Genomic DNA, 16,151 nt, shown 5'->3' with positions numbered 1-16,151 from the left:
GAATTCAGAATGAATTTATTGTCTTTCAGTTTTGTTGTTTTAGGCCATGTCTAGGAACAAATTGCTCTCTCCTCATAAAGATTTTGCTCATATATTAAATATAAAATGTTGTCATTAGCTTCATCCTCAAGAAAGAAAACATCTAATTATGGACTGACAAAGTACCTCCTTCTAAGGAAAGGTCTCTTGTACCAAAATGATAAGAGATTTGAAATTACATTGGAGAGTTTTGGGAATATTTGCAAGTAGAGCCATGCTAACTTAATCCGACAGTACTGGAGTCTTTGTGGAATTCAGAGATAACAGCTTGGATCCATTTAAATCCAATGGGTTTTGGCACAACTTGCTGCTCTTGGTTTCTTATAAATTCTCTTTCTGCATCTTTCAAAATGAAGACTGCATCATTACTAGTCATAAGGAAAGTTTTACATCCATCTCCTCTTCCTTCCAGATTGCTGTCAAAATGAGTGAAACGCCTTCAACTAGTTACTCGGTGAATCAGCCAAACTCCTCCGAGAGTGAACAGAGTTTATCCACGCGCCACTTCAATGTTACTGAACCTGTGGTGGCAAAACGGATCTGTTTCTACAAAAGTGGAGATCCTCAGTTTAATGGAATCAAAATGGTCATTAATAACCGGTCTTATAAAACGTTTGATGCCTTGCTGGACAGTTTATCCAAACGAGTCCCATTACCTTTTGGAGTAAGGAATATTAGTACACCGAAAGGGAGACACAGCATCACCAATTTGGAGGATCTTGAAGATGGAAAGTCTTATATTTGCTCCCATCAGAGGAAAATGAAGCCCATCAACCTAGAGCGGGCTAGCAAAAAGCCACTGCCCTGGCAGATCAGTAGACCTGTCAGCGCTCGTCGTCGAGCTGTGCAGTTAGCAAGGGAGAATGAAGATGGATTCGGCCATCGAGAAAGCAAAATAACAACTCCCAGAAAGATGCTTGTTTACAAAAATGGGGATGTAAGACTCAGGCGCACCATAGTTCTGGGAAAGAAGAATACACAAACCTTTGAGGCCTTTCTGGATTATATGAGTGAATTAATGCAATACCCAGTTGTGAAGCTATATACCACCGATGGCAGAAAGGTGAGAATAAAGATGAGTACTGGCAGTTTTTCTATGGTTGCTTCTAGATTATTTTTAATTAAAAAGGTGACTTTTTCAATTATAAGCCTGGGATACTGGCCTAGTGTAAGATCTGATGTGCTTAATTTCAGCTGTTACCCTTCTATGTCTTTTCCACTTCAGAAAGGCTACTAGTTTGGAGGAAATATACTGGAATCTTGCGATCAGAGAGAAGCGAGGACATTTTGTTTTAAGTCATCATGAAAAATCACTTTTCTTTTTCTTACTCAGGCCTCTTTCAGGCATGCTGTCAATTCTATAGTTTTACCCATTTACACAGAAACTTCCTGTAGTCTTAATGCCATTTATCTGTGATTTTTAATGTTTTAAAAATATGATAAGTAGCACCTAATAGCAGCACCACACATATTTTATCACACAAATGCAGAGTCTTTTGCCATGAATGACTTGGAATTATGACACCTGATTGTCTATTATAGTTTTCAACCCAGGGAGCAGGTTCTGTACCTCTAAATCCAGTTGGTGCAGCACTAATAATCCTGATTTTCATCTCACATGCTGTTTGATATAGTTTTGTTTCACTTAGTGTTTTATCTGTGCGTTGTTTAACCACAGAAAAGCACTTGTGACTATACTTAACGGGTATCTAGAAAAAGAATTCCATGCAGAACTCCAAGACTTCAAGGGAAATCTTGTGTTTACCCTCCATTTGATGAAATTCTGTATTTGGTTGTGAAACTGTCCCTATAACCTGTAAGTCCATGAAGTGCAGTTTGTTAACCTTATCTTGCAATATATTTTGGAACACAAATTCAAAACAGTTAGACAAGGCTCTGAGCTCCTTGATCCAGTCAGACCTGCTTTGAGCAGACGGTTTGACTACATGACCTCCAGACGTCTTTTCCAACATATATTGCCCTGTGATTCTGCCCTATTCCTCTGAGGCAGTACAGGCCAAGTACTTGTGGTATATTCTGAATTTCCCCTTTCCTCTTCCAAACACAGGTTTGTAAGTATACTTCCCTCCAAATGCACATTCTTATTTCATGGCTATGAACAGTCACTGTGCAATGATGAAACAAAATTACATATGCAAACACTTAAATTATAAGAAGTGTTGCTTCTTGAAGTCTTTTTCTAATATATTTATATAACAAGGCATACCCTTACAGAGATAGGAAGTGCCTTATAGGAATTGAAAAATTAATTCTGTGCTGTGATACATATTTAATAGCCCACTGCAAACTAACGTAGAGACTAAGAAGTGAAGATATTAAAGCATGAAAGGGATAAATCTCTTACATTATTTTTTGTGGTTACTAAGGCAGAGAATTTAATGTTACTTTTTTTTTTTTCCCCAGGTTGCTAATCTTCAGGCCCTGATATTGTGCACTGGAGCTGTAGTCGCAGCAGGGAGAGAGCCTTTTAAACCAAGCAATTATGAATCTCTTGGGTATTCACAGCCTGCTAAGTTGCTTGGAATTGCAAATCGTGTGTACCCAAAATCAAATGCCAAGTCAGAAAGTGAAAATAGTAAGTTCTTTGAATTAATTTGTATTTTATTAATCGGTTTATCTCTCTCAACATAAGACATAAACCCTGACCATCTTTCTAGGATCAAGGATATTCAAAATGGCCAGTTCAAACTGTTTATGTCTGCTCTGACTCCTCTACAGGCATAAGAAATATCAAAGTGTTAATGTTTTTTTTAAAAATGTAAGTTTCTGCTAAGTACTTAGCTGGTATGAATGTTTTCTTTCAAATGGACTTATTTAGAACATGGATGCAAATCTATATTTTATTTTAATGCACTTGATTGTCATAGTTGTTATTTTTTTGTGTGTCACAGTTAATAACAGCAGTGGTAAAATAAAACCCAAAGGTTAATTCGGGCTCTTAACTCACTGCATTTCTTGAGCAAAACTTTTGTGCAGGTTTCAGAACTTACCTTAGTGAGAGGAGGTTTGACTTGTCACTGTCAATGTCACTTCTTCCCATGTCCCATGCTCCACATAAACAGGAAAAATATTATAGCACCGTCTACTCACAAACTCATCATGTTTTTGAAGATGCTTGTGTGTAAACAGGGTGTCATCTTTTCCTATATCCTCATGGCTGTGATATTTGTGTTTTGGTTACGTTTGGGAAAAGGTACACAGTTATATACTTTCCCTTTGACTGCTCATGGAGTTGTGCCACTGACAAGGTCAGTAAGAGTGTGAGGTGGCCTGTGGATGATCAAGAACACAAAGAGCTGCTGGAGAGAAGCCAGGCTAGCTGAATAGCTTGTGGCTGAGGGAAACAAAATGCTGCAGTAGCAGAGCTTTAGGTCATGTGGGAATCCTTGGCATCAGAACATCCTGTAAGGCAGACGTACTGGCTAGAGGGAAACTTGTTTAATACAGAGGTACCTTGTACTCTTGATATATCTGCATGCTGTACTGGAGAGCCCAGGGAACACTGTAATTGTTTCTGTACTGAGATTTTCCTCGGTAATCTTGACTATGTCATGGAGCACACTGATACGTAAGACACCCAGCTCCCATTTACTTGAAGGACTTTCTTCCACATCCCTCACAGTTTATTATGTCCCCACCAAACTATTAATTTTAGTTTTTCTCAGCCTTCACGTTCTCTGACTTGCACTGCTTGAGAGCTGTTTGTAGAGCATAATTGGTGCTCAAGAGAGAATGAATAGGAACACTTTGAGAATGAAAGTTCTGCAGAAATAAAAAATCCTACACAAATTTTGCTTTGAGCCAGAGATTGAGCCTTGCAATGGTAGAAAATGTGAGTAGATGAGAATCCGATAAGCTCCCTCTTCTAATCCTTAGTTAACAGCAACTACAGAAAAAGAGAGAAAAAACCAACCTCTTTTTGTCTATAACCTGAGAAATTCAAAAGTATCCTGTGTAGGAGACACTATTGATGATGTGAGAGCCTGAAAAATAAAATTTCAGGCACTTTGTTCCAGTTCCATTTCATGAAGACAGAAAAGGTGAGATTTTTACTTTGGGAAACATAAGGTCTGGTCTGTGTTAGAAGAGTTAATACAGACTTTTATTTCAGTTCATGGGAAAACATATGCATAGGAAACTTGCAAGGCACTCTGCCTTGAAATTATAGACATGCATCTATAGCAGTAATGTGTTAACTGTGAAAGTCTTGATTGAGACCATTTGTGACTCACTTGAGCGAAAAAAAAAAAAGCTTACATTCAAGCAACGTAGATAAGTTAATATCACATGTGTTAAAATACCTTTCTGCAAGTGAAACCTTTCTATTAAATGGTGGCTTCTGTATATTTACGTATCAGTAGCAGTTGAGGTTGTCTTTGTGTGGGTGTACACGCACTGTTTCACTCGCACATGCAGAACTTCTTGGAAGACAGCAAAACTTTATTTTCATCTCATTTTCTTTTATTTCTTACCTCTTCAGTGACAACTACTAGAGAGAGATGAGGTATAATTTTTTTAAAGCCCAAGTTATTACAGAGTAATCAAATAATATTTTGGGGAATATTTAATGTGTATGCAAACACATGTTTGGCCATACTCAAAATTCATTGAAGTCTGGAAGTATTCTCATTGGCTTTACTGAGTTTTGCACCATTGTCTACAGTACTGTAGCACAAAACGTACCTCAGAATGTCATGATTTAAATTCAGATTTTACAAGAAGTTAAAGTGCTTCCATTTTCACGTCTCTATAGAAGGTCACTCCAGGGGACTGGATCTGTACCCTTTATTCACGTGTGTCAGTGACACTACTCACAGTAATTACTCATATGCTGCAGATTGTTGGATTAAGCCCAGGTAGATATATGTTCACCTTGACTGACACATTTTAGCACTAACTTTAAGGACTAATAGGAAATGATATATTAATGATTGATGACATGTAGAAGATGTAAAGTCAGTAGCTTGAAGCCCAAACGAGCGCAGGCCTCTGAATCTCTTGAAAGCTTCAAGGCAATCTCAGCTACCAACTAAGTATAAAATGAGAACATTTAGTACTTTTTTAGGCTTTGGAGCTTCAAATAAGACTATAGCTCTGGCATTAGAAAAAAACCTGTTGCAAAATAATATTAAGTGGAAAAGTAGTTAAATGTTTGACTCTATTAAAAATTGATTATATTTCGGTCTCTACCAACTTCTTAAAATGAGTATCAAAATTAGCCATATTTTTTCTCTTTACTTTCTAATACTCTGATAAAATAAACAAACTTCATTAGCTTCTTCTGTACTAATTTTTGTCCTTTCTTCTTTTCTCTTCCTTTGCTGCCTGTCTGCTGTCTCACCATCTGGATCCTTGCACATGATGTTTGTCTGCTTTGCTTTCCACCTACTGAATGAATTTGGGTTCTTTCAATGTAATTATTGGTAGCGAGAGCTGAAATGGTCTCTAGCTCAAGATCTCAGACATTCTCAATTTCTTCTGATAAAGGGTCCAGCAATGATAACAACTCAAATGATAACAACTCAGATTCTTCCTATGTTCCTGACAGTCATAACAGTATAGGAGGAAATCAAATAGTTACTGGTGAAGACTTATCTGTGGCACAGTATGAAGATGACATTGAGAAATCAGTTCACCTTAATCAAGATGGCAGTATCACAGTGGAAATGAAAGTTCGATTCAAAATTAAAGAGGAAGAAACTATTAAATGGACAACCACTGTAAGTCGTGCTGGCCTTTGTGATGACAAAAATACCACCATTTTCAATTCTGCAATGCATGCAGAAGACTGCTTATCAGATGTAAATGTATCAGAACACATAAAACCAAGAGATACTCCATTTTTGGAGAGCTACAATAAAGAAGACGGAGACTCATTACAGCAATTCAATGCAGAAGTGTCAGACAAAGAATCAGAGTCTGATTTAAAAAATGCTGGTTGTAATATCTGTAAGAACAATTCTGCAGATCTAGATGTAAGCAACGTACCTGAGGATAATATCAGGCCCCGCTTTTATAGGCCTCCCACCCCTGGGCCAAGGCGTGTTAGACAAAAGAAAGCAGTAGTTGAAAGTGTCACCTTGGTATCTGAGAAAGAGGTTCAGGAGAAGACAATAGGACAGTTTTCCTACAGTGAGGAAATACAGAATGGAGAAAATAAATCTGAGTATTGCATGGTAGCTCATTCCAGCACAAAAAAATCAAGTGTCAGTAATCCAAAGTTTAGTGATATAAATGACAATGATTTATTAAAGCTTTCTTCAGAGAATATAAAAGAAGAAATGCTTTTTAAAGTAAGCCACAAAAGTCATGATTTAATAGAAACCACAAATAGGAAGACATTAGAAGTGCAGGACAAGGATGAATTGGTACAGAATATATTAGAGAAATCAGTTGTGGAACAAGGTACCTATAATAGTTTAGTATCAACCTGCAAAGCAAACATCAGTGGTTTCACACATTCATCAAAAATTTACCAGGCAGCTAGGCCAGGTTCTGCAGACCACATCCATGATATTAAGTCATGTGATATTAAACAAATAAAAAGATCACTGAGTTCTTTCATTAGATATTCAGAATTATGTCAGTCAAAAGGTGAAGAAAGAAAATGCAAAGCTGCTGATTTATTACCTGTTTCTCAAGATTTAGTGCATTCAGCCTGTCCTGAACATGACCAGATGAAGATGGTATCTCCATGTAGTAAAGCTCCAATTGAGAAAATAAATTCAAAAACTGGATTCTTTCCTGTCACTGAAAGTGAGAACCAAAGCAGTGTCAGTACTGAACCTGTGATGCCAACACATGTCATTGATGACAGCCAATCTGCATTTTCCCTCACCAAAAAGAAGAAGAAGAAGAGAAAATCATCTAACTTTCTTGAACAAGCTACCTATGAAAATCAAAAAGATCAAGATATTTCAGGGATAATTAAAAGTGAGGGAATGCATATCACAAGCAAAACCACACAGGATTCCACAACACAGGCTATGGATCATTATTCCGAGATGCCTCAGAAAGAAGGAACAGATATTTTTGTAAAAAACAATGATGGGTCTGTCAATTCAGACAAAAGCGTATGTCCTGAGGATGAGTTCAGTCACCAGGATTCAGTGGAACAAAATGGACTATCATCTAATAAAAAACCAAGAAGTAATAAAAACAAGTTGGCCAAGGTGAAATTGAAGTCAGGCAAAAAAAATAGTTTAGTTTCATCTCCAAAGAGTGAAGATGGTCTAATGGTGGTTGATTCAAACAATGAATCTGAACACAGTCAGGATACACTGAGTTCTGAGAAAGAAGGCACACATCTCACAACTAATTCTTTTGAACAGATACCTAACTTATCAATGATTTCAAAGCCATTGTCAGAAGTGCCAAATAATCTTAACTTTGAAAAAGAAAAGGAAAAGAATATTTTGGAAAATTTGTCATCAAATAAAGAGAAAAAGCAAAAGAGGATGAAGAAAAATCTAGGTAAAGGTGCATATAAGTTAAATACGTCAGAGAGAGCCATTACACCAGATGCTCTAAAACACGAGGGTTTTCAAGAGGAGGTTGTTGAGCATTCACTTGAAAACTATGTCCAAACTTGGCTGAAAAACTTCTTACCAAATTCTGTCTTACCCCCTATAAATAAAAAAGAAGGGAAGGTAGAGAACAGCAATGTCTGTGATTTTTCTAAAGAAAATACTGAGCCTTTTATAGATAAAGAAACAAGATTTATCACAAATAAAGTGCATGTGACTGGCAAAAACCATCTGGTTGAGCACAATCTAACCAAAAAAACATTAAAGCCTATTTGTGATTTGGAAACTTTAGAAGGACCAGTCAAAGATTCAGGTGAAAAACAAACTGACTCTCTGATTCATGCTAATACAACTATAGTAGAAGAAGCCAAGTATTCCGTAAAGTCGGAATTTCATCATGATGGTAAGTTACACTTGTTTCATGAAATGCATGACAATGATAAAAAGATGTCAGAAGTTAATATTCAAGATAGCAACCCATGTCAAAGAAAATCTGAAGTTGCTGTTCAAGTTGATTGCACAATTGTCAATGAGAAAATGGGAACTGATGTTCAGAATAATTGCATGTCTAGCATGTTGCTGCATGAGCTACAATCAACTTTGCTTGGTCTCCAGAAAGAACACAGTGGATGTATAGGAAAAGCCTGCAGCCTTTCAGACCTTTCTCCTTCAGCTTTTGGTTCTTCCTCCAATGTCCTCCTAGCTTGGCTACTTGTACTGAATCTGAGAGAGGGTTTGATTGGCACAATTAAAGATGACATGCAAAAAACTTCCTGCAGCTGTTCTGAAATATTTACGCAGTTACAATTTCTGAAACAAACTACAGTGATAGAAAAAGTTGATGAACTGAAGGCTGCCTTCTCACATTTTCAACAATCAACAGAAAATAACTTATTAGAATTTGGGAGGGAGCTCAAAAAGCAGGACCCCACATGTTGCCATGAGAATGTGCCCACAGCTGAAATTCATAATGGTATACATTGGCATGAAAATGAAAAATCAGTCGAGCCTTGTGTTCCAAAGGACAGTGTAAATTCTGAAGAAGATCTAAAACTGACTAGTGAATTAAAAAGCTGTTTTGATATACAGAAAGATACAGAGACTTTAGACTTGGATGCTCCCAAAACACAGCTAGATTGTCAACATGCCAATACTAATTCAAATACCTGTAGCCTTGCATCAGCTGTAGAGCCACCTGAAAGAAATGAAGAAATGCCTGCCAGCCTATATGCAGAATCTCAAGATAAAAACACTGATACTTCATTCACTAATGAAGAGTCAGAAACTTCAGTAGAACCTGACTCAACAGTTCATAGTGTAACTTCTAATGATAAAAATGGTATTTTAGATCAGGATACTTCTGAGTTAGAAGGTGAAAAAGATATTATACATGTTACTACTTATAAAAGTGAAGATGATCCAAAGTCAGCAGGTAATGACAAAAAAACAAATAACCAACTTGAACTAGCTGCTGAAACCTCTGTAGAATATAATAATGAGGATTATTCTGTACAGAAAGACAAGGAAGATGCAGAAACTTGTGAGGAAACCTCTGAGAGGTTATCTACAGTGTCTCCATTATCATTTTGTTATGAATCAAAGCAAATTACAGAATGTGATATGAGCGAAGGAGAACAGAAGTTGCAAGTGGAAGAACCGGAGGATAAAATGTGTTCAGACGCTTCTCAATTAAAAAAATGCTTAAAAAGTCCTGCTACTTCAGACTGGTCAGACTACAGACCAGATACTGAAGAGAGTGATTATAACGTCAGAGTATCCAGTGACTGGACCAATGAAAGTGGGGAGGAAGCAATACTTGAAAAACATTATAATACTGGCTATGTAAAAAGAACCATTGAACGACTTTATGGCAAGACGGAAGCTTCATTTAAGCCTGACTTTCACAAAGGATTTCCTTATATGTCAAAAGTATTTCAAAAGGATACTGAAGAATTCCACTCTGCAGAAGTGGAAAAAAACATTTATTTTTCTCAAAAACCTAGGTCTTTTTCTGCAGAGAAACTGTCACATTCTTCACTACCATCACAAGAATTTGCAGTAAACATAAACAAAGATGACACTGTATCAAGAACAGAAAATACTCCTTTACCAACGCCACAACCTACTCTTAACAGAGAAGATACAATTCAGGGGAATGACCATTCAGGGGAATCTCCAAAGCAGCAGCATCAACCTAGCGTACAAGCTAATGAAGATGAAGGAATATTGATAGATAAAGGCAAATGGCTTCTCAAAGAAAATCATTTGATAAGAAGATCACCACCTGAACGGATTGGAATGTATGGTAATTTGGATACGACATCAACAGACACAGTCCTTGATACTAACAGTGATGATGTTCCATACTCGCACTTTGGCAATCTGAATCAGTACCCAGTCCTCAATGAAGGCTCTTCTTCAGAACTTGAAGACATGGCTAAACCCTCTGAAAATTTTTGCAACTACTTCAATATACCTCATAATAGTGATTCAGACCCCTTTGAGGATAACATAAGTACAAAAAGTAAACCTAGCCGCAATGGTAAGACCACTTCCCTTCCTGCAGCAAACAAAGAAAAGATCAAATCATCAGTCATGGTAGGTTCTACTTCTGCACGGATTTCCACACAGGCTGATACCAATTTTCCAGCCTTTACATCTGTAGAATTTAGGTTGCCTGACAACAAGGTGCATCCATTGGAACGGCCTTTAAATGATGAACCTGTACAGTCTCAGCCAACTGATGTTAGTAATGTCAACAGAAGTGCTCTTCAGGAAGAAGATTCTCTGGATAAACTCCATGCTATATGTGGCCAACATTGTCCAATACTGATGGTGACAGTAACACCAATTAATGAGGAACAGAGAGGATATGCCTACCAAAAAGCATCTGATATTGAGAACCAGCTGGGTCTATGTTTGTTGGCCAAAAAGAGTGGACATTTACAATGGTCAGGCAAAGATTTAATAACAGACGACAATAATAATGTGACTCTGAAGAATAACTGTATCAATAAGATTGCCAATAATATTTTTAATAGGTTTTATGCTAATAACACCTTAGATTTTATTAGTAACTTTGGGATATTTGCATCTTCAACTCTGAAAGACACAAGCAGTTTAGGGAAGTCACATGTTATAGAAGATATGAATGTAAAACCCGTGGAAATCAGCAATTGTCAAAATGACATATCCAAACACATACCCAGTGATCTTGTGATAGGCACAGATAGTGAGCTACCCAATAGAAAGCCAAAAATATGCCAAACACTAAGAATAAGCCTAATTCATATTTTTGGAGAAAATTTTTTCCCCATGTTGGCAGATCCAGCAGAAACCTGTCATTCTGAAATATTTCTGAAGTATGACACTTCTTTAAATAATGTTGAACATAATGCCTCTGAAAATCTGAAAAATGAAAATGCCTTTCCTATGGAAGAAGAAGAAGAAAAACAAGAAGAAGAACAACAACAAGAAGAACAAGATCAAGAACAAGAACAAGAAGTTTGCTTTTGTTCAATGGACAATGGAAACAGCAAAGATAAGAAAGACTTGTAATAGAGATCTTGGAATCTCTATAACACTAGATTAGTGAAAACATCTTCAGAAAAAAATAATCACAAAATAAACTGCTGAATGCCAGACCCAGTAAAAGTCCCAATGTGAATACAGCCCAGACAGGTAAATGTAAATCACAATTGCATATCATTGCTGAAATATAGATAATTACTTAGATTTTTGTGGGAACTAATATAGGAAGAAAAGCTGTTCTAAGACAGTGATTTCTTGGTTAAAAACAGTTTTTCCCTGAAGTGTTATCCGTTCAGAAATATTCGGTTATATACCAACCATCTTATTTGTAAAGAAACAACTACTGCTCGTTAGAACAGAGAACTGAAATTTAAAATAGGTACCCAAGTTATAAGATGAGACTCCTGTATTTCATGACATTTGGGAAAGGGTTTGAGAATTGTCTTTCAGTAGAAATGCTTTATCCAGAATAAAATCAACTGATGTATTTAATTTGAAATTAAAAGTAGGAAATACTATTCAAATGCTGTAATACAATGAAAAGTAGGAAACAGTAGTCATGTTAATTATATATAGATTAACATTATCAAATTGTTATGTCACTTTTTAAAGGCCAACTTCAGGATAGTTATGCGATCTTTCAGATCAGAGATCTTTCAGTCTGTATATAGGATCACCCATATCCCAAATGAAGTTTTCCTTTTTTACCCAGAGGATACTAGAAAAGGAGTGTATTTATTACCGCTGGGTTTCCACAGGAACTGAGAAGGGAGACTGTGTGTCAACCGAATTCCTGACTGCCCTTGCCATATTCGCTTCTAAGGCACCACCACTTACTCTTAAAATTGTTCTACGTACACTACAAGGTTTAGTTGTGTGTTCTTCTTTAACCTCTGTACTTTAAAGGTGGTCCATGTCTCTTTTTGTTTCTTTGTTTGTTTGTTTTTTGTAAATATGTTGTATTATGAGAATACGAGGTGTATGTAATACGTTTCAGGATCTTTCAATCTGTTATTAGAATTATTTTGGATACATGTTTACAGCATTTTTTAATATTCTGTGTGCGTAGTAAGCACTTATATATGGTTTACAATTTTCAGTAAATTATTTTAAATATCAAATTGGAAAATATTTAATGTATATTGTGCTTAGGCAGAGTATTTCATTTTTTTTAGTTAGATTTTAATCCCTAACTGCATAGTACCTTGCTTCAATGTCAATGAAGTCAGAGATATACCTGAAGAAGGAAGGTATTGTTTTTCAGTTAGAGAATGAGAATTTGGCCATTCAGTACTCTCAGAGGCTGTGTCTAGACTAACTGGCATATATATGCTGCGATAAGCCCAATCCTATGATGATCCGTTGGTTATCCAGATTGGGGACCTAATTAAAGGCTGACACAAATCCCTTTTGTCCCAGAAGCTTTGATTGCCTCCCTGTGTGACAGAAGGCACATGGAGGGGAAGAGGATGTTGAATCTGGAGCAAAAGGGGCTTGCAGTACAGGAAGGAAATCTAGAAGCACTCTTCAATTCTTTTTAGGAGTCCGGTGGCAGATGTATTTCCCCATAAATAACCAATATGTTTCTGTTGTTTGAAGCAGTGTATTCTATGTAATAAACTTACAACCCTAAAGCTACATCATCTATCGTCTAATGTATTCCACACCAAATAGCTGTGTGTTATTTCCTGTGCTCACCATGTTTCTGATGTTCTTCCTTCGATCTCCACATTTTTTGGTGTCCTCCTTTGCATGTTTTAGAACTGCTCCAGGTGAAGAGTCTCAATAGTATTTTTTCATCCTTTTACATGTCAATTTACACATCAATGCAGAAATAAAACCTATGTTTGGAAAATGAAGCTCAAAATTACTAGAATCCAACCAAATGCCACATACCATTCTGAGTCCCAGGCTTCTATGTTCAAATAATATCTAAATGTTAGATAGGCAAATTAACAGCTATATATATGTCTCCATCACTTGCAGTCTTTCTTCTGGATTCACAGCACCCTGTGCTGCATTCACAGTACCTTAACTTTTTCAGATCAAGGTTCAAGAACCTTTAATCAGATGCTTGTTATAGGGTTACTGAGCAAACTAAGCACTCAGAATGTGTGTGTTTACACAGTTACATCACACACAGAGATGTGATGTACTGCCTGAGGTTACAATTAGCAGAGACTACAGCGAGTGGTGAAATGATTGTTATATCATTGAAAGACTTGCTTCTGGTCTCAGTATATTAACTGGAAGAGAAGGAATAAAATGGTCACCTCAGAGCAGGACAAAAGGTCAACAATGAGACGTACCATACTGTCATAGGGTTTACATATTCATTAATGGTTTGGGGAAGATATAGAATATTAAGTTGCTGAGATACGCAGATGAAATAAAATTGCTTTCATTAAGTAAGATTGGAGAAGCCTGAAGAGAGAACCTCACAATGCGGTTGACTAGAGCAATGTACTGATTGACAGAGGGAAAAACACCAGGAGGAGTAATATGAGCTACTTTATATAGGTAGCTTAATCCTGCAAATTAACTCCAAAAGGCATAGAGTCTTTCTGAATAAGTCAGGATAAAATATATTTGGAAGTGAGAAGCATATTAAATAATGCATGAAGAACATGATAGAAAACAATCTAGCAGGCATTCAAGGGCTTTATATAGATTATGCCATTCTTCTAGAAGGAATTCAGTTTTTATTTTGCCATTATTAAAAAAGAAACAGCCAATTTAACATATAGACCACAGTCCCAGGAAGTTCCAGTTTATCTGACTTAGTCTCCTGCTAGAAAGAAACCACACAATTAGGTAAGTAATTCCATTTAATTACTAAATCTCATTTTAATATTTGTTAGCTGTAGTCATTGCAGCTTCCACTGGAAGGATGTTACAGAGCTTGACTCCTCCTTCTGATGTTTGTCCTAACTGTTTCTAATTTCTATCCTAAGCCTAGTCATGGTTAGTTTATATGCCTGTGTCACGAAGCCATCGTTGTCATTTACTTAGATAAGTCTTTTTCTCTTCGGCATCTATCAACAAAATCATAGATTCTCTTCACTTTTTATCCTACATAAACATATTCTCCATTTCCTCTAATCATCATGGTTGTCTTTCTCAGGACCTTTTCAAGTTTCAATAAATCTTTTTTTTTTTTTCAGTACGGTTACCAGAACTTTATGCAGTATTTAAAAGAATGAACTCTGGGACACTGACAGTAAAATATCTCCACTTAGAAATCTCTCTCTTGGTGCATCTTACAGTCACATTGATGACTCATTCCTTTTCTATTTTTTTTAAGTGATAAATTCCCTGTTCATAGCATTAAGTTTTGGTAGTATTTTAAAAATACATTTCCTTGCACTTTATGCAGTTATATATTATCTCTTTTCTACTACTGTGGATTTTCTGATCCTCTTATTCTTTGATAATTCTTAGCAACCGTATCACAGAAATTACCTACTTTATACAGTATATTGATGAAAATATGAAATCCAGATAAATTCCAGCGCTGATTCCTGAGAAACTTACTACTATCTCTATAATTAATACTTCTAATTTCTGCACAAGTATATAATATCCCGTTTAGCTAGTTATTTTGTTACTCTACAGTCTTGCACTAATCCACTTCTCCATTTTAGCTACTAATTTCTCATATAATGCTTGAATAGATTAGAGCTACTGTGATTTCCTTGTCTACAAAGATGAATTCTTATCATCATGGAGGAGATCGGGAACTTGGGGATAACTGTCCATTCATTCAAAATTTACTAAAAAACATTATCTTTACTTTAGTGTAAGATACGTGGGGTTTAGTCTGTCAGCGCACTCTTTATCCCATTCTGATTTTCCATTTTAAATTTCCCATTCCATAGCCCATTCTTGTTAACAGAGCTGACATTTCCCAATCACTGTATGTCACCATTCTTATTAAAAAAAAAGAGTCAGTTTTCACTTTATTGTAAAGGAATATTTACTTTGTGTTCTCAAATTCAGCACATAGTGTACATAATTCTTCTTTGCTTATTTTCTTCTTATGTGTATAGTTAAATAACCTTTCTACTAGTTTGTTTTATTTTCCTTTGCTATACCTAACTTTACAGTTCAATTGACTTTGTTAACCTCTTCCCTTAGTTTTGAAAACTTGCCATTTTAAAATCAAAGGCATTCTGGACTATTTCTGGACTATAAAATCAAAGGCATATCTGGACTAATTTTACTGTGAACTAATATAAATATTGAGGGATTTAAAAAAACAATTTTACAAAAATCTTATTCAATAACAGACAAGACTAGCATTTCACCTAAATACAGTATTATCTGCTTTTTTTTCCTTTTCTTCTTTCATGAATGTCTCATAATTAAATTTTCAAACCTATGTCATTGCCAGCATTACAGGTTGATATACAAAACAGTTACACAGTACAGAATTTATTTGGCATCTTTACCACCCTTGATGTGAAAAAAATGGTCAAACAGATATATTGACTTTTCAGTGAATATTCACATATGGTAGAGATGAAGACTGGGAACTATTAACTGGAAATGATCCAAGAGACTGAAAACAGTGTATTGGAGAAGAAGCCATTGCACGCAGTGATCTACAGTAATCACTACTGTTTCTAGTGTGATCTAGAGAACTGGATGACATGGGTTTCGCATATCTAAAAGTGTATATAACATAAAAACTAATGAGAAATGATTGATTTCTCAGAAGCGTTAGGCTCCTCAATTTGAGTGCATAGAAGCAATACTTCGGTACCATTTATTGGTTTTCATTTCTGAAATGCATAAAGTATATTTCTTTTAACTTCTAAGGATGTCAGAAGAAAGCAAGACCATTTAATTCTCTAATTTATCACTGTGAAACAAGTCACTTGACTTTCATAGCACTGATGTTATCAAATATCATTAGTCTAATTACCATGCTAATCCACTGTAAGAATTAGGGGGACTATTTAATCCAATTTACTTAATAAACTAAATTAAGACAAGAAGTTAGGTACGCCTACAGAGAGCGACTTAGATGTT

The 16,151-nt window shown here is 36.0% G+C and overlaps 1 protein-coding gene across 1 annotated transcript in view; it reads left to right on the top strand.

Annotated features, from left to right (window-relative positions):
• The first annotated feature begins 463 nt into the window (after window positions 1-463).
• The window catches only part of LOC128904766 (oxygen-regulated protein 1-like), a 34,909-nt gene continuing 19,221 nt past the window's right edge, over window positions 464-16,151 (top strand). Inside the window, exons 1-4 of the mRNA XM_054189454.1 lie at window positions 464-872; window positions 909-1,102; window positions 2,464-2,635; window positions 5,488-11,140. Coding sequence (XP_054045429.1) covers window positions 464-872; window positions 909-1,102; window positions 2,464-2,635; window positions 5,488-11,140 — 6,428 coding nt within the window. The remainder of the gene's footprint in view (window positions 873-908; window positions 1,103-2,463; window positions 2,636-5,487; window positions 11,141-16,151) is intronic.

This window comes from Rissa tridactyla, chromosome 2 (assembly GCF_028500815.1).
Source record: "Rissa tridactyla isolate bRisTri1 chromosome 2, bRisTri1.patW.cur.20221130, whole genome shotgun sequence".
NCBI lineage: Eukaryota > Metazoa > Chordata > Aves > Charadriiformes > Laridae > Rissa > Rissa tridactyla.
This window is presented reverse-complemented; position numbering and strand designations above follow the sequence as displayed.